The sequence below is a fragment of the Silurus meridionalis genome, chromosome 27 (genome assembly GCF_014805685.1).
Source record: "Silurus meridionalis isolate SWU-2019-XX chromosome 27, ASM1480568v1, whole genome shotgun sequence".
NCBI classification, from domain to species: Eukaryota; Metazoa; Chordata; class Actinopteri; order Siluriformes; family Siluridae; genus Silurus; species Silurus meridionalis.
In genome coordinates, this window is record NC_060910.1 from 10,184,383 (window position 1) to 10,207,347 (window position 22,965).

The 22,965-nt window shown below is 38.4% G+C and overlaps 1 protein-coding gene and 1 non-coding gene across 2 annotated transcripts in view; both read left to right on the forward strand.

The window, feature by feature from the left end:
- The first annotated feature begins 6,409 nt into the window (after positions 1–6,409).
- tars1 (threonyl-tRNA synthetase 1) overlaps positions 6,410–22,965 on the forward strand; it is a 20,255-nt gene continuing 3,699 nt past the window's right edge. Inside the window, exons 1-16 of the mRNA XM_046841913.1 lie at positions 6,410–6,611; positions 6,951–7,025; positions 9,164–9,354; positions 11,495–11,618; positions 12,395–12,516; positions 14,199–14,316; positions 14,421–14,485; positions 15,054–15,132; positions 15,253–15,399; positions 17,810–17,908; positions 20,403–20,569; positions 21,582–21,744; positions 21,978–22,115; positions 22,267–22,344; positions 22,427–22,527; positions 22,808–22,912. Coding sequence (XP_046697869.1) covers positions 6,552–6,611; positions 6,951–7,025; positions 9,164–9,354; positions 11,495–11,618; positions 12,395–12,516; positions 14,199–14,316; positions 14,421–14,485; positions 15,054–15,132; positions 15,253–15,399; positions 17,810–17,908; positions 20,403–20,569; positions 21,582–21,744; positions 21,978–22,115; positions 22,267–22,344; positions 22,427–22,527; positions 22,808–22,912 — 1,832 coding nt within the window. The 5' untranslated portion in view covers positions 6,410–6,551. The remainder of the gene's footprint in view (positions 6,612–6,950; positions 7,026–9,163; positions 9,355–11,494; positions 11,619–12,394; positions 12,517–14,198; positions 14,317–14,420; positions 14,486–15,053; positions 15,133–15,252; positions 15,400–17,809; positions 17,909–20,402; positions 20,570–21,581; positions 21,745–21,977; positions 22,116–22,266; positions 22,345–22,426; positions 22,528–22,807; positions 22,913–22,965) is intronic.
- trnag-ccc lies at positions 9,756–9,828 on the forward strand. The gene has a single exon. It is a non-coding gene; the product is annotated as a tRNA-Gly (tRNA).

Here is a 22,965-nt window from a genome sequence, read left to right on the forward strand (position 1 = left end):
CATAAGCCATCAGCTTGTCCTTTGAGCATGACTGTTTTGAAAGGGTCTCGTCCCCATCAGAGACTCGCCGGCGTCACCTGTTAATGCTAATCTCCTCCTAAGTGGTTAAATGGATGGAATTAAGCAAACAAGGGCAGCATAAGGCAGATGCTTTCATGTTTCCCTGGGAGGACATCTTTTTCATGGTAAAACCAGTTCAAAGCTTAGTCAGGGGAATTCTGCAGCTCAAACAATATGTGAAATAGACTCACTGAACCTCAAGAAATTTCATTTCACTACGTTTAGAACTTTTAATTTAGAGATAAGATAAGTTTATGTTTCATTGTGTTCTTTGTGTTTTATTGTGTCCTTCATTCTTTATGCCAAGGTACAGTAGCTCACCTGCTATTTCCTATTTACCAGTCATCTCCTCTCTGTCATATGATACACATCCGCTGGTGAGACCGAAGGCTAACATGAGATTCCTCTGTGACAAATAAAGACAGCAAACTGCTGTTTTTCCTGCAGCGTGACACATTCAAAGGAAAGCATCATTTATCACTACTACATACATGAGCTCACAAATTTCTTACAATTGGTTTAGTGTTGTTGTGACTGACAGAATAGTGGCCCAAAAGCATGTTCAGAGAGGGCACTAGCCTGAGCTAGCAATCTACATCTGTAGCAAACTGCACAAGCTCAAATATATTTGTGTAGAATTGTGTGAAACAGCTGTTTTTTATTTGATTTACAATGGCTGATGGGAAAATATATTGATTTTGTCACAGATACACTTGCAAGGCCATTTCAAATTCTCATGAAAACCCTGATGCATGGAAAAAAATATGCACAAAAGTATACAGAAATTATAGAGTGGACTGTATTTTTTTGTCATTTTATAATATCAATGCTTTTGCTAAAGATGGTGTATGCTGGTGGTGAATTACTTATTTTTTGTACAGTAATATGTATTAATATATTCCCAGTAGTCTATTCTCTTCATTTCATAGCATTTCTTAAAAGGCCATTTTCAAGGCAGACTTTTTAAGAAAAGCTGGACATCATGAGGAAAAAGGCCAGCAAAAACTATACTAAACAGTTGTTAAGCTTTTTCAAGACCCAATTACACTTTTGCATTTTTCTTTCCTGAAGAAGTTTCAAATGCTCATGAAAACTGTGATTCGTGGGGAAAAAATGCACAAAAAATATATAGAAATTATGGGGACGACTGTATTTTTGTAATTTTTTGAGGATAATGTTGATGATTTTGCTAGAGATGATTGTTGTCATTTGGTTTCTCGCTTTGGTAATGGCATTTATTCTCACTGTATGTCTGTGATGCACTGCTTTATTATACTGCATTACTGAATAATGTTGATAGTTTCCATAGTTGTGGCATGATAATGATGGTATTGTGAAGTGGATCAACTCAGGTAGGACACAACTAAAGGCTATGTGGCTTGATGGTTGTAGACACCTAAGCATCACAGCCAAAAAATGGCTCTTCCATTTGGCTTCAAAGTCAAGTTTGAAGCACCCAATAGTCTTTGTATGCAGTAGCAGTATAAAAACCCAGCATTGGAACTAAGGGACCCAAACATGTTCTAGAATGAAAATATCCTGGTGCACAAAGGTCTGTAAAGACATGGTGTGCCAAGTTTGGAGTGGAAGAACTTACATGTTCTAAACACTTGAACTGAACTCTTCTGAACATCTTTGAGATAAACTGCAATGCATCACTTTATGACATCAGTGCATGACCTCAGTAAGCTCATTTGGCAAGCTCAAGTGCAAATCCCCCCCATCAACATTTAAACTTGTTGTGGTGACCATCCCAGAAGTGTGAAACTCATTATAATATCAAAAGAGGGGATAAAGCACAAACAGTATCTGTGTGATAAATAGCTTGCAATATGAATTGAGGTCTGGCACATTTTTAGTCAGCATAGTATGTAATATTATCGAAATAATATTGAAATATTCACAAACTTGCATGACGTTCAGAAATGAAGGTGAACATTTTTTTTTTTTGCTAGGGAAGGTAAAAGTTTTAATGTAGTTTGTAATAATTCAGAGAAATTGTTGCATAATATGATTGTTAAGAATAACAGCAAGAATAATAAGTTGTTAGATGTTAAATAAATAAAAGATTTGCAATATCAGTCTTACCCTATAAATTCGATTTATTTAAAGTTCAAGCAGACATATGCAAGTGCTATGTATTCTGTTAACACTTGAGTGTCGAAGCATACTCTCTGGCTATGAGCCAAGGCAAATATGCAGAAAATTACAAGAACCCATGGCAAGAGCTCAGGTCAATCTGACACGGTCTCACCTTCTTAAGCAAGTGTCTGTGCATGAAATTGAATCTCGCACTCAATCCGTGCCGGAGCACTTTCTCACCCCTCTTCCTCACCTGGGTAATAAAGTGGCCCGTTTATATGCACTTCAATGCCACTCTAAATTTGTGAGTTCCTTGAGGCATTATAGGTTACATAGTAGTACTTGGACAAGGTAGTGGATTCCTGAGCAATCCATAGGGGACTGAATTCACTTGTACAGAAACTGTATTCAGGAGATTTGTTCGACAATGGAAAATGCTAAAATCTGCAACACATTGAGTTCCAAATGTATTTTTCTATGAGTAGAAGACTGCCATCCTGTGATCTTTTTAATGGTGAAACCATTTCAAAGCCTAGTCAGGGGAATTCTGCAGCTCAAACAATATGTGAAATGGACTCACTGAACCTCAAGAAATTTCATTTTACTACTTTTAAAACTTTTAATTTAGAGATTAGATAGGTTCATGTTTCATTGTGTTAGAATTTTAGCACTTTGGGGCACAATTGTATGGGTCCATATACAGTATCTTGTATATTTAAGCCATTTTACCTTCTTTTTTTTTTGCCAAGGTACAGTAGCTCACCTGCTATTTCCAATTTACCAGTCATCTCCTGTCATATGTGAAGGTAATTACAACCAAAATTCTAATATTTGTTCAATGAAAATTAATTTATTCCCAACAGTTTATTCTCTTCATTTTGTAGCGTTTGTCTTGGCTGCACTGCTTCCAGTACGTGCATGTGGATTTTTTGTCCAATCAGATTTCAGCCTCTATGTGCTGCCATGTCAATCTAATCTGTCCAGGGCCTTCAAAGTTTGCACTGCTGGCCTTTTTACCTTAGTCTCTATTAGAAATATATCTGTTTCTTTAACCAATCAGATTTAAAATTCATCTAGCTAGCTGGCCCAGAATAGCATCAGCATTTTTTTTGTCCTCTGATTGGTTAGAGGGAAACTACTACAGCCAAGTTTGACTGGCAAAACACATGTGTAGCGATCTGCACACATAGATACATCTGAGTTAGACTTTTTTATGCTACGGAGGAAGAGAAATTGATTTGGTCTCGGACATTCATTAAAATACATTTTGAGGAAACGCTAGACATCGTGAGGAGGTCAGCCAACCCCAAAGCTAGCTACCTTGTCTTAGCCAGGGAAAGGGTTTGTTCACCACTTCCAGACCAGTAAATACGAGCAGTACCACTGGCTTACAGCATTTTCATGTTACAGGACATGAATGATGGCAAGACTGAGCACAGAAACAAAGATTTCAAAGCAGGCTGGGATTGAATATGTGCTGTTTAAGCTATTTTGAAAAAAAAAACACAGAAACAGGCAAGGTTCAGGACAGTAGATGCAGTAGCCGACCGAGGAAAATTAATTCAGCACACGAAAGACACACCATGCTTACTTCCCTTCAGCAGTTGAAGATGTCCAGCAGTGCCATCAGCAAAGAACCAGTGGGAACAAGGTAAACCAATCTACTGTCTTCCAGAGAAGTCTAAGTGGTTTTCATGGAAGAATTGCGACCAAAAAGTCATACCACTGACATGCAAACAAGACTCAGTGACTCAACAATGCATGAAAACATAAGAACTGAGGTGCAGAAAAATGACAGCAAGTGCTCTGGTCTGATGAGTCAAACTCTAAATATATATATTTGGCAGCAGCAAAAAAGACAAGCTGTTTGCAAAATCATCCATCATGCAATACCATCAGGGACATGTCTGATTGGCCCCAAATTTATTTTGCAGCAGGACAACAACCCCCCAAACCCACAGCCAATGTTATTAAGAACTATCTTCAGTGTTGAGAAGAACAAGGGACTAACAGTTTCAACCCCCACAGAGCTCTGATCTCAACATCATTGAGTCTAACTGGGATTACATCAAGAAACAGAAGGATTTAAGGCAGCCTACCTCCACAGAAGATCTGTGGTTAGTTTTTCAAGATGTTTGGAACAAACTTCTTGCCCAGTTCCTTCAAAAACTGTGGTCAAGCATACCTAGAATATTTGATGCTGTTTTGCAGGCAAAACGTGGTCACATCCAATATTTATTTGATTTGGATTTTTCTTCTGTTTATTTACTTTTCATTTGGTTAATTGACACATTTAAAAGAATTTATAAAACATCTTAAGGCAAACATTAACACATTATTAATCAAAGAAATATAATGGCAATGATTTTCACACAATTATTTCGGTTTTGATTTAAAAATAACTGTGGGGTTATTCAATCAATGAGAAAGGTTCAACAATATAATGGACTTGGCCTAAAATAGCCCTCTATAGTGTAATCATTACAAGAAGATATATTTTTGGACTGGTAATCTAAATATTTACTACGATGTGTGTTAACATACATCATAAAGTACACTTACATCATTTTCCAGATGCCCTTATCCAGAGTTACAGGCCTTGTTCAAGAGCCCAGCAGTGGCAGCAGGATTTGAACCTGTGACCTTCCAATCAAAAGTCCAATGTCTTAACCACTGAGCTACAATCCGTATGTGTATACAAATGTACACTTAAGCAAACATTCTTTGTGTATACATTTTCTAAAAGCTGGTTATAAATCTATAATGCTCTATAAATCTTCATTGGAGTGAAATTTCTATAAATCACCAATATGTGCAGTGTCTGGTTAATGTAAATGAGATGTTTTTCTTGTTTGTGCATTTTATTATCATATTTTACATGTTGTTTTGTTGTGATAAACACATAATAATAATAATAATAATAATAATAATAATAATAATAATAATAAATGAAGTGATTAAGAAGTAATATACATTAATTAATAATCTGTTTACTTACATTATACATATAATATAATATTATTTTAAATTAAGTTACAAGACAGAACACAGTAGTCTTTAGTTATATTATAAAATATAGATATTAGATTTTCAAAGATGAAAGTTGAACTATCAGCTGACATTTTGTAACGCTCTGCAGAGGGCTGATAAAATTGCATGATTATCTTTAGAATTTTCAGAAGGTTCCCTGGTGGTCTAGTGGTCTGGACGCGGCGCTCTCACCGCTGCGGCCTGGGTTCGATCCCCGGTTAGGAAACCAACCCCTGCCACTCTTAGTGCCGGTCCCAAGCCTGGATAAATTGGGGAGGGTTGCATTAGGAAGGGCATCCAGCGTAAAAACATGTGCCAAATCAAACAAGAGGATGATCTGCTGTGGCGACCCCTAATGGGAGAAGCTAAAAGAAAGTTTGTTTTCAGAAGAGCAATTACAAAGCATGTTCAAGATCACAATGATTATATTGGAGTTCATTAGAAGGATACATGCCACGTAAGATGTGTGTTCCTTTTAGTTTAACAGTAAGTGGAATAAATAAGCTGTTCTAAAACACAGTTTTGTAATTAAATGTGATCTAAAGCATTTCTTAAAACTTTTTTTTAAATTTACATTATAGGCTACCAAAAAACAAAAAGGAAAGAACGGCAGTAAGTTTATAATATGACAAGGGAATGTCTATTATTTATTTTCCAGACATTATTACATTAACAACAGTGAAGAATTGACATTACACTAGGTTTTATTTATTTATTGGTTTATTTATTTATTTATTTTAAACAGAAAATATTACTAACAAAACGTCATAGTCTAGTTGGAAGGCTGAGGAACACGTCAGTACAGATCGAGTTCTCTTTATCAGATAGATAAATAATAGATAAATTATTATTTGTTTTGTTTTTGAGTAGGGGCAAAACCACTTTCACAGTAAATTGTAGTTTAGAAGAAAGATCAGTCAGTGTTTTTTATATTAATTATATTATAATATATAATATTAATATTTTTGGATATCGCAAAGAAGGGATCTCCATTTATTAATATAATATTTAGAATATTGTTACTGATTCTTTGCGTAGTATTAATAATATTATAATAAAGCAACTCGATCCCTGGCGTCAATTTGTTGCATCATTCCACAGCTACGTGATGTTCCAATTTCCGGAAACCTCATTGGCTGAAATGTGTGGTCAGATGGCAGAAGAGCCCGCCCATTGCAACATTAAAATGCCTTACTATTCGCGGAGGGTGCTGTCAGTCAAAAGAAAACCCCGCCCACAAACTCACTATTACGTCAGCATGGGTGCCTGTGAGCTGGCTATATCCGGGAGGCTGTGTGCCGGCATAGTGTATCAAGACGTTACAAAAGGAGCGTAAGGAGCATATATTTGTGTTGCTGAGTTGTTTTATTATTGAGAGAATGACGGAAGTGGCCATTACTGATCAGATGCAGGAGCTCAAAGTGAAAGAAGGGAAGCAGGTAGTGTTCTATATTAAAGCTAACTATCATAATGTTGTTAGCTTGTTCGCTAACTAGCTTGTGGTTGGGTTTTGAGTGCCATGCTGTCAAACTGCTCATGCTTGTAATCAGCGATCTCTAAATTCCCCATAAGCCAATTATTCTAACATAACAAAAATGAGTGAATTATTTCTGTGGTGTAAATGAATGACTAGGTTTATAGTTCTGGTTAATACTGTACATGTGGGACCATGTTTGTATTAGTTCTTCTTGTAATTAGTACCAGCAGTTTAAGACCCCATGGTGCTTTCAGTAATGAGAGGTGAAGCCTCAGACTGACATTCTGTTTATCTTTATCAGGGCAAGACAGCAGGCAGTGGTGATGGAGGGAAGAAGAAGAGCAAAGCAGCTGGAGATGCAGGGGGTCTATCTGAGGTAGGGTTCCTTGGGAATTTGGGGCAGAACTGGCCATTCCCCCCCATCCTCTTCATTCATTTTCTTCATTTCCCTCCCTGTCCTTTTCATTTCCTTCCGTCCCCATCCTCTTCAATTCCCTCCCCATCCCCGTCCTCTTCATTTCCCTCCCCATCCCCGTCCTCTTCATTTCCCTCCCATCCCGTCCTCTTCATTTCCTCCCGTCCCGTCCTCTTCATTTCCCTCCCCGTCCCCGTCCTCTTCATTTCCCTCCCCGTCCCCGTCCTCTTCATTTCCCTCCCCGTCCCGTCCTCTTCATTTCCTCCGTCCCGTCCTCTTCATTTCCCTCCCGTCCCGTCCTCTTCATTTCCCTCCACTTCATTTCCTCCCGTCCACTTCATTTCCCTCCCCGTCCCCGTCCACTTCATTTCCCTCCCCGTCCCCGTCCACTTCATTTCCCTCCCGTCCTCTTCATTTCCTCCCGTCCACTTCATTTCCTTCCGTCCCCATCCTCTTCATTTCCTCCCGTCCCGTCCACTTCATTTCCTCCCGTCCCGTCCACTTCATTTCCTCCCGTCCTCTTCATTTCCCTCCCCGTCCTCTTCATTTCCCTCCCCGTCCTCTTCATTTCCCTCCCCGTCCTCTTCATTTCCCTCCCCGTCCTCTTCATTTCCCTCCTTGTCCTCTTTTCTTGTTCCCCCATCCTCTTCATTTCCCCCTTCTTCTTCACATCCTTTTCTCCCTTAACAGCATATTTATTTTTATCACAAACCATCAGTGGTGCACTGTAAGGAAGTAAAAGTTATTCGTTTCTGTAAGTGGCTTTTTTTCACGTATCTGTACTTTACTAAAATATTTCTATTTGAGGGAGACTTAACTTCGCTACATTTCAAAGTCAGATATCTTACTTTGTACTAAACTACATTTGTCGTTCCTTTTAATTTATGAGCGGATTAAAAACATCATTCAACAGCAAGCAGAACATTTTGAGAGCAATAAATGATGGAAGAATCTCTTGACTCCTACTTGCCACAACACCTGTGGCCTTATTTGCACGATTGTTTTTGAATTATTTTGTACTTTTTTTTTTTATATACATGTATTGTATATCGGCTTTGGCAAAATATCTGATACACTCACATAATTAACGATAGGAATGTGTGTTACGTTGACTTACACAACTCTTGTCATGGACTACTTTCAATTAATAACTTGTTTGCCAAGTCTGAAATAGATTCTTAATTTGGTTTGCTGTCACACTGTGCGTGATTCTTCAAATCGTAACTGATTTCACATATTCACTGTTCAGGTAAACATTAATCCAAAACATATCCTGCCATGTGCACATAAAAAGCCTTAATATCACCTGAATAAAGAGTTATTACTATGTGGAATAAATAGTATTAGACATATATGGGTTAAAAACATGCTGTGTTTTGCACCCTGCCTTTGTTTACTTTTTATAGGCAGATTTTGCAGACAGTAGGTATTTGAGTATGTGGCCTTTTGTATATGTTTTGACATTAATGATGGTGGTTTAGGGCTGGGGCAGTATTTGCTCATTATGTTGTTCCTGATTTGTTCATGATTCAGAGTAATATCTTCCTTTTGTCTCATTCCTGTTCTGCATATTAAATTGAAACGCCTGATGAAACGATGCTTTCATCACACTACTGCACTGTATTTTCACCTTTGGGATTCAACTAAAGGCTGATAACTTCCACAAGGTCATGTGACCTAAATCATGCCCTACATTGTAACTGCTGACTAAATATAGACTATTTAGACTATAAATGTTTATGTATACCTGAATCGCAAACTGTCTCCTACCAGCGTGTTTTACTAAATTCATTTTTTTTTTTTTACACTGAACCATATGGATTTTCTTCCTTTTTAAATTTTTTTTGTTGTGCACCACTGAAATGGGCAATTGGGCAATTTATTGATATAAAAGTTTTTTTATATTCTGTTGTCAAATTGAGTATTTTGGCTTGTCAAAATTTGATATCCTAATAAATTGTAGCAGTTGTTCCATATGCATGGCTGATTTCCGTTTTATTTGCACTAATACCATTATACAGAGTTCCAGTAATTTTTTTTTAAATAATGTATCTTAACAAAAATTATATTCGAATGATAAATTCTATTTCCTCATGCAGATGAATCCTCAACCACGATATATAGAAGACCGTCTGGTTTTGTACAGCAAGCTAAAGGCTGAACACGATGCTCTGATGGCTGAAAAAGCTGAGAAGGAGAGCAAGCCGATCAAGATCACCCTGCCCGACGGGAAAGTGGTGGACGGCGAGTCCTGGAAATCCACACCGTACCGGGTTGCCTGCGGCATCAGGTCAGTTCTACACAACCAATCACCAATGCGTTTGCCTGTTTTTCCGGCTTTTCCATTTCTCATTAGTGAATCATGAAAGTCTGGTTTCTGCTTCTGCATTGTTCATGATATTTGCTAATGAACAGAGCTGACGAAGAAAGACTTGATTATTAATGGACGCAAGATGAAGGCTGATTGATGAAAAAGCCAATTAACTGAAATGAGGAAGGATGCAGTGTTGCTCATTCGCTTTAGGCAATGAAGGAATTTGCTTCTGGCAGTGAGGGGAAACATGCGCTATTTTATAAAAATTTTAAAAAAGGGACACGTACAATCTTTTTTCAAAACCCAAAAAAAACCTACTTTAGTGTAATGCTGATCATTTAATTAGTGGTCATTAGTGGTATCTTTGTCTATTGGGGTCCCCTGGTGGTCTAGTGGTTAAGACGCAGCGCTCCCACCGCTGCGACCCGGGTTCGATTCCCGGTCAGGGAACCATCCCCAGCCACTCTCAGTGCCGGTCCCAAGCCCGGATAAATTGGGGAGGGTTGCGTTAGGAAGGGCATCCAGCGTAAAACATGTGCCAAATCAAACATGCGGAGGATCCGCTGTGGCGACCCCTAACGGGAGAAGCCGAAAGAAAGTGGTATCTTTGTCTATTGGGTATTGTTTCCGACCGCTCCCATAAGCATGTAAACGAAAAGCATTTCTAAAGCAGAATATAGCATCTTTTTTATTCTATCCACTTTAAATATATATTTTATGTAGTAATAATCAAGTTTTTCCACTCAAATCTGCTTAGGGGCTGCGAAATTTTGCATGTGTCAGACACAATCTAGAGAATTAATGAACTGAAATACTAAATTCATATCAAATGCTTTAGTGAATGTGAGCTCAATATTCAAAAAACAATTGACAAGTAGTCTCGAGGCTGCATATCACACAGCTCTTGTTTAACAGGTCATGACTTTTCTTTTTACTTGTGCATGAAGCAGCCGGATTACACTAGACACAAAGTGTGAGTGCAACATGCACGCAAGAACAAAGCCGCTGCTTTTTTTTTTTTTTTTTCTTTAAAAAAAAATAAATAAAAAATAAAAATAAATAAAAAACCCAAAGCAACAGAGGACATTTGAACATTATAGTTGAAATGTAAGCGTTTAAAAACTTTCTTTTGGCTTTTCCCATTAGGGGTCGCCACAGCGGATTATCCGCATGTTCGATTTGGCACATGTTTTTTACGCTGGATGCACTTACTAACATAACCCTCCCCATTTATCTGAGCTTGGGACCGGCACTAAGAGTGCACTGGCTTGTGCAGCCTTAATGGCTGGGTTTGGTTCCCTGACTGGGAATCAAACCCGGGCTGCGGCGGTGCTGAATCCTAACCACTAGACCACCAGGGAACCCCCAAAAATGTAAGAGTTAAAATGTGTAAATTAAGATAAGGTAAATCGTCCTTTGTCCCACATTGGGGAAATTTCCATGATACAGCAGCAAAGAAGATGTGCAGATATGAAGCAGAGAAACATTGCAAATTATATATAATATATATATATATATATATATATATATATATATATATATATATATATATATATATATATATATATATATATATATACACATACATACACACACACACACACACACACACACACACACACACAACATTGTACAGTTTAAATTGTTATATAAAATTTAGATGATTGTTACTGTTTAAGAAAAAAATTAAAAACAATTTGTGCATTATGGTGAGCGGTTCAATAGCAGCACCTCTGATTCTAAAGTAATATAGCAGCAGGTAGAAAAGACCTTCAGTATTGTTTCTTCAGACACTAAGGATGTAACAGTCTGTCACTGTAGGAGCTGCTCAGAGATGCAGCTGTTTTATACAGGGTGTACTGTGTCCAGGGGCATCCCCAGGACTGAAGTGGCCTTCCTGATCAACTTCAATTAATTAAGACTAAATAAGACAAAGTACAATGTAACATACACATTTCTTGATCTAATAATGTTATTAATGTAGAATTAACATAAAAAAAAAATCATGTTACTAGACTGGGTGCACCTATTCGCTGCATCTTGAGCATTTTCATTCATTTCCATGGTAGCAAACTGAAAACCTATTCTTCCCGTGTTCTTTCAAACTGTCAAACAGCCAAGGCCTTGCCGATAACACGGTGATTGCCAAAGTGAATAACGTTGTGTGGGACCTTGACAGACCATTGGAGGAGGACTGCAGTTTGCAGCTTCTCAAGTTTGATGATGAGGAAGCACAAGCAGTAAGTACAAAAATGCTGTTTCGTTCTTTGGAATTTGATTGAAAGCTTTACGCCTGAGTTTCTCTCACAGTTGATTGTAAAATGGCAGGGTTTTGTAGTGTACAAAAATGAAACCAAGATAAATCGTCCTTTTCCGCCTTCCTTTTCCAAAATGCATCATCAAAGAAAATACTTGAATTATTGGTGCGTATTGAAATAAAGGACCTCCTATAACTATAAAACATTGTACGCTTCTATTGCAGTAATATCCAAAAAAGAAAGAAATATTTGAGGGACAAACAGGAGGAATAAAAATGTAATAAACTGGTTGCATAAAGTAGGCAAATTTTGTTATAGGGTTTTCTGCCTGTGCAATTGCATTCAATTTTTTTTTTTTTTTTGCGCATCACTGATGAAAATCCCATGCTGAATATTTTTTAGAATCAGTGTTATCGGTTTCAGTCTTTGTATCCTGTAGCATTACAATTTTAGCCCCAAGCATGTTTCAGCATGACACTACCCCTGTGCACATCTGTGAGATACATGAGCACATGGTTTGCCCAAGTTGTAATGTTACTCCAACAGTTACTAAATGAGCAAATCCCCACAGCCACGTTCCAAAATGTGTGGAGGAGTGAAGTGTGTAATTCTAAAAGCTAAGCATGAATAAATCTAGATTGAGATGTTCAACAAGCACATATGGGAAGATTGGTTATCTGTGCACATACTTTTATTGTATTTATCGTAACATATTGTATTATACTTGGTTAATTTACATGAAATGTTTGTTTTTGAAGGTGTACTGGCACTCCAGCGCCCACATTATGGGCGAAGCCATGGAGAGAGTGTACGGAGGCTGCCTGTGTTACGGACCTCCTATAGAGAACGGTTTCTACTACGACATGTACCTGGACAATGAGTGAGTGTGCAACTGATATTTTACTGTATATATGTTTGTATTTGGTAGCATCTGTATCCTTCTTGTGCTTTAGATACACCTGGTATGAATTATTGATATTTTTTAAGTAAATTATTTTCCTAAAACAATAGAAGAATGGCTGTATCCTTAGAATATTTAGTGTTGTCATGTTTGAGTAAGTAGAATAAGATTAATGAGATCTTCTCCAGGGTACAAACAGCAGATTCAGAACCGCCAAGTGGAATTGATGAAATATTTATTACATTTGGTGGTAAATGGTGCGACAGCTGATACGTTTGACTTTCGCGTATACAGAATTGAATTTCTCATGGCCTAGTGAACCTCGCATACACTAGATTCAAGATTCTAGTTTTTTTTTACGTAGTTATATACTGAATACAACTTAAAGTGAAATTGTTCAACGGGAAAATGTCAACATATATGGACAAATGTTTGTGGACACCTGACCCAGAGACGTAGCAGCTGTTTTGAACCTCACAAGCAAACACAACAAACTCACTATATATTTAAAGGAATATCAATACGCCCCCGCACCCCCACTCCCAAGTTGCTACGCCTCTGACCTGACCAGTCGTATCTGCATTTTGAACACACTAGTTCTACTGGGAACATCATTTAGTCCTCGTTTGCTGTCATAATGACCTCCACTCTTCTGAGATGATATTCTACTTGACTTTGAAGTGTGTTGTTTGGATTCAGCCACAAGGCCGTTGGCTGATTGGGGGCTGATGTAGGGTGAGGAGCCTGGGCTGCAGTCAGTGTTCCAATTATCCTAAAGATGTTCAGAAATTTTTAGAGCAGAGCTCAATATTAGTCCACTCAAGATCTTCCACTTCAAACCATGTAAACCATATCTTCATGCTGCTGGCTTTATGCACAGGGGTATCAGCATGCTGGAACGGGTTTTGGTCTCCTAGTTCAAGTGAAGGGAAATGTTAACGCTACCGTGTCTACATTTTTGTGGTATCTGCTTGTGGAGGAACTACAGAGACCTGGAAAAGTCAGGTGTCCCTATACTTTTGTCTATATAGTGTATTTTGTGTAGTATTTATGTGGAAGGTGAATTTAGTCAGATGGTTTAATAACTAAAAGTTACAGGACTTGGTTTCTGTTCCCTGAGCACAAGGTCAGGCTTTTATTAGTTTAATGAATTCAAATCCGTTGATGGCTGAATATTCAGGACGCACTAAAGAAATGTTTATTTCAAAGACAGTGTTCGAAGCGATCTCGGGAAAGATGCGTTCTAAAAAATTTATTTGACCTTTTCCTTTAAGAGTGCCATCAAATTAGTGCGACGGGAGAAAATAATAATAAGTGCTGTTATTTTTGAACCGAAAAGCCAATTTTATGCTAACGATATTCTGGGAGATGATTTGACTGTCAAGTTGCGCCTTGTTTATGGTGTAGACGTGTCGGCTGCAGAACAGGCACACCGAATAAGGTGACTGGTAATAGAGAAAGTTCCTCTGAATGTGGCATCTAGATGTTTGAAATTTCTTTGGGAGTTTATTTATTTTTTTTAGCTCATGTGTATTCATGATGTGTATTCAACTATTTTCTTCCCCCCTCTCTCTCTCTCTCTCTCTCTCTCACACACACACACACACACACACACACACACACACACACACACACACACACACACACACACACACCTACAGAGGCGTATCGAGTAATGACTTCCCCTGTCTGGAGAACCTGTGTAAAAAGATTATCAAGGAGAAGCAGCCCTTTGAGCGGTTGGAGGTTAAGAAGGAGACTCTTCTGGAAATGTTCAAGGTACGAGTTTTACCTTTGACTCGCTTTGGCAGCAGGAGGTGGGCGCTCATGAAAGAAGATAAACTCTCGTTAAGCCCCGATTTGTGCTTCTGTGTCTTCCACAGTACAACAAGTTTAAGTGTAGGATCCTGAACGAGAAAGTTACCACCCCGACGACTACGGTTTACAGGTACGACTTACTACTTCTGTTCACCGTGCCAGTTTAAACTTGCGTAATCTAAATGAGTACCAAGGCATCAGAAGCGCTTTATTGTAACAGTGAATTCTGCATGCCAAGGTTTGTATTTAAAAATAATTTTTCTAATAGCGAGCATGAGAGCGGCTGACCCGTGCATGCAGAGCGCAGTCGGCGAGAGCGCTCATTAAAAATGAACACGAGGTGCCGTGAATTGCACCTTGACTCAAACGCATCGTGCGAATCCTGGCGAAAGGAAAAAAAAATGCGTCTGAGCGCTCAGTGCTCACTTCGCTGCTTCACGCCTGCATATACCTTTGTGTAAACACAATTCTCACAGCAGGCTTGAACTCCTATGAAGGTGTTTTGTATTGTAGGCAGATTATATTTCTCCTTTCAATATTTTTGTGAAGCAGAGCTTGCAGTCTGCTGAGTGAAAAACAGGATTGAGTAAATAAGGACAGTATCAGACTGATTGCCGATGCCAGGGTCAGGCATCACATGAAACATCTGGATCGAGAGAGAATTCTGTTCTGATGTTCTTTTATTTATTCCTCTAAAGGTGTGGGCCCTTGATTGACCTATGTAGAGGACCCCATGTAAGACACACTGGGAAGATCAAGGCCTTGAAGATTCACAAGGTACTCACCCATTCACTCATTTGACATGGATAGATTACATTCTTACCCTTTGTATAGATTGTATAGATCTAATAAGGTATCGTGTGCCTCGTCTTAATTGTAAACTTTGGAAATGTCCAGAATTCATCCACTTATTGGGAAGGCAAGGCGGACATGGAGACCTTGCAGCGCGTTTACGGCATCTCCTTCCCCGACCCGAAGATGCTGAAGGAGTGGGAGAAATTCCAAGAAGAGGCCAAGAACAGAGACCACCGTAAACTGGGACGGGTATGGACACGGATATGCAGATCCGCCATTTCTATTCAATCCAGTCTAATTTATTGTCTATTTATCATACAGAATTACAATTTTTCTGATTTCCGCTTGTACATAAACAGTGAAAATATGCAAAGACACATGTTCTACTAGAGCTGGATGATGTGGTGATATGAATATTTCTATTAATTAGCTAAACAGATGTTTTGATATGACTAACTGCATCGTTGCAGTGTGGCTGATTGGACAATAAGGATAATTTTTGTCCCAGCTGTTGAATTTGTTGTTGGGATTGTTGAATTTTGTAGACCATAATGTTTGTATCATAGCTTGAAAATTGCATTAGGTATTGTGCATGACTGATTGCTGAGTTGTAAAAAAAATATCTACCCTTAGATGATCCTATGTTTGTCTTATCCTATGTTTATACACGTTTCATGTTCCACGCTATAAAAGAAATGACATGGTTTAGAGCAGTTTTGATGATACTGGATGGAACATTTCTGATTAATGTAGCGCTGCAATATCGGGCAACTTGCTTGAATATAATGTTGGTTTTTGGAAGTGGGAGGATATCAAATACCAGTACCTAAAGCAGGGTAAAAAGGTAAATGAGTCTAAAAGATTGAATGGCGTTTCGTAAATAAAATATGGGGGGGATACAGTAATTGAATGATCTGAGGTACAGTGGTTGTTTTGATTGTTTCCTGCCCTTAAACCTTCCACCCCTCTGTGCCCACACACACCACCACCGGTAGTCTGTGGTGTACAAATGGTTGGAGACCCTTGGAAATTATGATGCACACCTATAATATTTGGATAATTGGATTATTGAATCATTTGCATTATTGGATTGCTGTAGCGAGTTCAGGTCACTTTAAGGTGATATGAGCTGAATGTTTGAACTGAGGCTGCAGCTATCAATAATTATAATGAAGTCTTCTACCGATTAGTCCATCGATTAATCGAGTAATCTGATAAAGTACTTTTGCTTCATTAAAGAGCAGCACTAAATATACAAGAAAAAATAAGACGGGTTTCTTAAAATAAACAAGTAATTTGTTTCCTTTTTAGAAAAATTTACATTTTTGATTGCTGATATTGCAGTCTGTGAAAACTGAACCCATTTAGTGCATCAAATTTCCATATTTAAGTAAAGTGCATAATACAAATATATAGATAAAAAGATGAAATATATATATATATATATATATATATATATATATATAATATAAATGTAATTACTTTAAAAGAGGTAAACGCACTGTGCGGTGTATTCTTTGTTTTCGTTTAAAATTATCACAAACTTTTGGAAACTTTCTTTCGTTTTCTTTGGCCTAAACCTTCCAGTCGTTGTTTTCTCTTGGTTCATCCATTTTTCGTTCTGCAGCGTCTTCTGTGTTTACCTGTCCAGGGGTCTCATTTATAAACTTTGGCCACAAAATTTCCTCTATTGGGGTGTTTTTTTTTTAATTAGAGTTACTCGAAGTATCATTTCAGCCCTAATTCTGAACCCTGTTTTCATTAGCCAAAATAAACCAATGAAAGGAGCTAATGCTAATTATTATGTAGTAGTTACACTGGATATTGCTAGCTAATATTGCCTACTATTTGTATCATTTGTATACACTCAACTGGTTGCTTACATGTGCATAAAGCTGAATTTAATTCTGAATATTTGTATTAGCTGATTATTTGCAGTGTGGGTTAACATAAGGATAATTTTAGTTGCCATAGGAGCGGTTGGCTTTGAGCAAAACACCTCACACAGTGTTTGCATGGGCAATCTCAACAAAAGCTCAGGCAGTATATAATTTCTTGTGGTTGCATGTGTGTACGGTTGAATCGGTTTTTCTCCAGCTGTTAAGATTAAAGGGGTATTTTATTGAGCACCCCCCCATGAACTTCTAGCTTTTCTAGTATGCAGTCACCCTCAGCAGGACTAGATTTAGTGTTTGTGAGGAATGATGGCTGTTCGAAATTAAACAGTTTTGATAGGTTGTTGATAAACCAGACACGAAGCCCGGACGTGATAAGGAGTAAAGAGTATTCCTGGAGTGATAATGACTCTGGCTGCAAGCTGGCCACGCTTTCAGTATCGCTCCAGTGTACGGAGAATCCCAGTGCTCCTGTGTGCTCTCTGTTAACTAGCAGCAAGGCCAGGGGGTAAAGCTGGCAGATGTCTGTCTCCTTAATGTGCCATCTGCCAGGGAGCACACCAATGGGCACAAGGGGAGCGCTTTGTCACAGCTAAAGTGAGAGTAAAGATCAGAAGCCTGAGCATTTTGCCTGTTATTCCCCCTTGATTTGTTATTTTGTTAGGTCTTCTTGTGCCACTGTTGTTTGTCTCTTTCACATGCAATCTTTGTGTCTTGAATGCAGACAATCTCACAGACACGCTGTTGTTGTTTCTTGTTTCCAGGAACAAGACTTGTTTTTCTTCCATGATCTCAGCCCTGGAAGCTGCTTCTTCCTCCCAAAGGGAGCCTACATCTACAACACACTGGTGGAGTTTATAAGGGTAAGCTCACTCTCTGGAAAATGCAGTGTAGAAAACACCACAAGGAGTTGTTCTTCTAAACAAATCAAAGTTTCCAGGAATATTATATGTACTGTTACTGTTCAAAGGTTAATTTAATAAGGCAAGCGATGAATCCTGAATTATTCCAAAATAACTGCAACAGTTTGTCGAACGGGAGAGTTTGATCGATTGAAGGTAAGATAGGTGTGTACATCACTATAATAACTGTCACTACATTAGCATTTTTTCAAGGGAAATGGTTGCAGGGTCATTCAAGCTCCGAATAACTAACCTATCACCGTATTTTCTCACATTCCCTGTCTGAGTTATACTGAATATACACTGCTTGGCCAAAAGAAACAACGCATACCTATATTTTGTTTTGAATATGGCACATATTTTCAGTGGCATTGCTTCAATACGTTTCTGCAATGTCACATTAATTTCTGTCCAGAGTTTCATTAAATGATTGGGAAAGTCAGGCCTCAGTGAGTAGCTGTCTCTAGCACATACTAAAGATTTTCAATGGGGATAAGTTCAGGACTCTGCAGATGCCAGTCCATGCTTCCTGAGGCACTCTCACTGTTTTGACCTAGATGAGTCCTGGCATTGTTATCTTTAAATATTCCTGTGCGATCAGGGAAAAACGATCCATTAATGGAAAAACCTGGTCGTTCAGTATATACAAGTACTCAGCTGACTTAATTTTTGCATCGTTGAACTTAGACCTGACCAATTGAAGCAACCCCAGACTATAACAATTCCCCCACAGGCATGTACAGTAGGAATTGGGCATGATCTTACACCTCTAGAACAGGGAAAATTGGCACTCATCAGGCAATATGACTTCTTTCCAATACTCCAGAGCAGAGTATTTAAAAGTTCTATTCCGATAAGTGGATTCCTTAAGGCTCTTTATCTGACCAAATGAATGCAATCATGATTATTTGAGATTTGTATTTTTGACCCACATTTCTTCCTTGAAGATGAGATCAGGTTTTATAAAAGCAGTGGACAGTTTAACCCAATTTTGGGTTTCTTTGCTTGATGCAGACTAATAATTTGACCCTTCAGAAACATCTTTTCTACAGCCACAGAATAGAAACATGGCAACTAGTTAAACAACCAGCTGAATCATATTAATCACTGCAGTAATTATCCAGTGGAAGACTCTTGTTATTTGCTTAGCTTAATCCAGGTGGTGACTTTTCTTTGGCCAGGCAGTTAATATTATATTTTAATGGCCCTAAAGGCTGTTCACACTGGACTAAACCCAGTTATCGTCATTCTAAATCCCACTTTTAACCTTTAAACCACTTTTAATGTTTCACACTCCAATTCCTAAGCAGGGTTCAACCGCTTTTTACAAGGTTATGAAACCCTGCCCTGAAGCAGCTTTGGCACCGCACTTGTGGTGTTAACGCTGCATTGTGGTGCCAAACGTGTGCAGTGTGAAATGTTAGAATGTTGCAGATGCTTAGCAACAGGCAACCAATCAGAAGGTGCCTCATGAAACATGCTTTGCACAGTCACAGAAACCCGGCGTGCTAACAGTAGTTGCCTTGTTTGAGGTAAAAAAATTAAAATAATAAAATAAAATTGTCAAATTGTGTTTTTATTTACTTTTGGTCTGTTTTATTTCCTTTGTGCCTTTTAGCAGGTTTTAAATAGATGGTTTTACTTGGACACTTTCCCCCCCCATTTTTAATGATGTTAAAACGTGTGACAAACATTTGCACATTTGTATTTATCCACTCATGGTGCTTGGCCTTGCAAATATTTACATAAGAATGTTAATCTTGGATTTGGGAATGTACAGCACAAAACATCAGATTTTAAATACCCAGAATTCATTGTTCGAGTATGAGCACAGAGATGTGAAAAAAAAAATTTGAAACTCAGGAATTCATTAACCCAGACTTTAGAATGACCCAGGGTTAACTATAAGACTTGTGAAAAGCCCTCTAGAGTCAAGAGAAATAATACGATTTATAATTGCAGTTTTCTGAATGAAAATTAATCAACTGCCGATTTGTTAGTGTAGAAGAATGTTAAAAGATTTACAGTATGCAATATTAATCTTTTTAAACGTTAGTTTATTTATATTTCTGTCATCAGCACAATCAACTCGCTGTGGTAGATGTATATATTTTCCTGTATTACCTGCTTTACAAGCAGCTTTTATTGTACTAGAAGTATCCTCATACTGTCACTGGAAATGCAGTCACCCCTATGATCATTTGGGTCCTTTTGTGTATGTTTAAGTGCGTAAACCGATTGTTTATCCACACGTGGCAGAAAGAGGCAACACCAGCCTATATGATGTTTTAAAAATGTCTCATTTTCAATCGTCATTGTAACGCCATATACCTGACCTTAACAATACTCTGGGTTTTTAACTTTAACTTGTGGTTTCCTTCTGATTCGTCTTTAATGTTTGGTCTTTAATGTTCGTTCAGAGCAATTGTGTATATGTCATATTTCTGCATCACAGAGTGAATACAGGAAGAGGGGCTTCCAGGAAGTGGTCACTCCAAACGTCTACAACAGCAAACTCTGGCAGACTTCAGGCCACTGGCAGCACTACAGTGAGAACATGTTCTCCTTTGAGGTGGAGAAAGAGACCTTTGCTCTTAAACCCATGAACTGTCCTGGACATTGGTAAGACTCATTCTCCCTTGTATATACAGTTCTAATTCACTTTGAGAACTACTTGGTTCATGAAAACATGCTAATATGGTAGTGAGTGTTAAATAACCCTTGATGTGATGCAATTCCAAAGCATGGTTTGTAATCTTTACTTTAGGATACCCAACTAGAGGCGACCGATATGGGTTTTCTATGGCCGATGCCGATATTTAGAGATCAGGGCAGCTGATGGTCAATATATATGATGGCCATTAATTAATAAGATGTGATGAGAACTATAAGGCTATATTAAAAATTAAGGCTTAGAACTTAAAGCCCTGGACAAACCAAGCTGACGTTCGGATGTCAGGGGTGGTTTTGAGCATTGGTCAGACCTCGTCAGCTGTTTTTCCCCTGATTCTGTGTGTTGAATTGGAGGCAGAGCTCGTCAGTGAGAAAGAGAACACCGACTGGCTGCTCACCTTAGCAAATAAGCACACGAGAAAAAATAGAACATGCTTGGTTGTCATTCTTATTCTTGTCTTTAGCAGACATATTGGGGGGGAAAAAAGCTTCACGAATCTTGCTTTATATATTGACAGTTCTAGCTCTTCCAGTTTCCCTGCTTGGATCCAGAATACACACTACTGCCACCTGTGGGTATGGAATAGTTATGTTCCTTCAAACAAGTGCAGAACGTACATGCACAGTTCTGTGGGTCAGCCTAATAATCAGCCTAATTTGCAACACAATTGGCCGATGCCGATTTAATAAAAAAATGCCAAAAACCTCTATATCCAATATTATAAACTCAAAATCAGCAAACTGACGGTGAGAAATCCTCCAAAGCCGTTACGCTAAGCCACGGTCGAGTTTCTCAGGCGATGTGTCATATCTCAAGCCCTACTGGCTATCGTGAAATCACAGCATGTTATGGAAATGCATCAACTTGCGGAATTAAATCCCAGCTCTTAAGTCATTTCATGGGCACTTTAACATTAGGATGTGCAGTTTTATCTCAATCTGTTTATTTATGTCCATGCAGTCTGATGTTCGATCATCGGCCCCGTTCCTGGAGGGAACTGCCACTGCGTCTGGCTGATTTTGGCGTTCTCCACCGCAACGAGCTCTCCGGAGCTCTGACCGGACTTACCCGTGTCCGCCGCTTCCAGCAGGACGACGCGCACATCTTCTGCGCTATGGACCAGGTGAGGAGCTTTCTGTCATTTAGAATCACTTACATATACATCGAACTGGAGCTGTAATGATTAGAATAAAAACAGTTAATACATGAAACTGAAATTATTAAACACGATGGAACGCAGCATTAATACATTTATATATATATATATATTTTTTTTTCTTCCACAAAAGCTATTCTATGATATATTTTAATATTTCTAATCATTTAATGGTTAATCACATTTTTCTACATGTTTAGATTGAATCAGAGATTAAAGGTTGTCTGGAGTTCCTGCGTGCAGTGTATGAGGTCTTCGGCTTCACCTTCAAACTGAACCTCTCAACCAGACCAGAGAAGTTCCTCGGGGAGCCAGAAGTTTGGGAGCAGGCTGAGAAGGTAATCTGGATTTCAACTTTTTCCCCGTTTCACATTGTTTACTTGTGTACTACCAGAACTCTTACAAACCAGCCAATGAAAGACTGGACACTAAACTTTTGTGGTGGTGCAGATCTCTGAATGAGGTTTCTTTCTTGTTTTGGTTTATCAGCAACTAGAAAACAGTCTAAATGAGTTTGGGGAGAAGTGGATATTAAACCCTGGAGATGGTGCTTTCTACGGACCAAAGGTAAAAAAAAAGAGCCAAAGTCTTCCAAAATGATTTATTCTGTAAATTACCTGAACACCTACTCTTATTTTCAATTTGGCAGATTGACATTCAGATCAAGGATGCCATTGGAAGATACCACCAGTGTGCCACCATCCAGCTTGACTTCCAGCTTCCCATCCGCTTCAATCTAACTTTCGTCAGGTAAGTTCCATGCTGTGGATTTTTACTTTTTACTGTATTGTCTTAATGTACAAACGTAACCAATACAACAGTGCCACCTAGTGCTTATATGTCTACATTACATTAATTTGCGACATTAGTTATTTGCATATTTTTCAAAAGTATTTACATGTTCTTTTCCTGCTGTGTAAGAAACTGTTTTATATTATAGATTGATATATGTGAAGCACAAATATAATATAAACAATAAAGCAATTTTGTTGACTGAATTCGTCAACCACTTTGTCATCTGTCTCTGTAGCCATGATGGAGATGATAAGAAGAGGCCAGTGATTATTCACAGAGCTATTTTGGGCTCGGTTGAGAGGATGATTGCCATCTTGACGGAGAACTATGGTGGCAAATGGTATGTCTAAATAAAACTAATCCTTTTTATTTTCTTAAAGCAAGACTGCATTG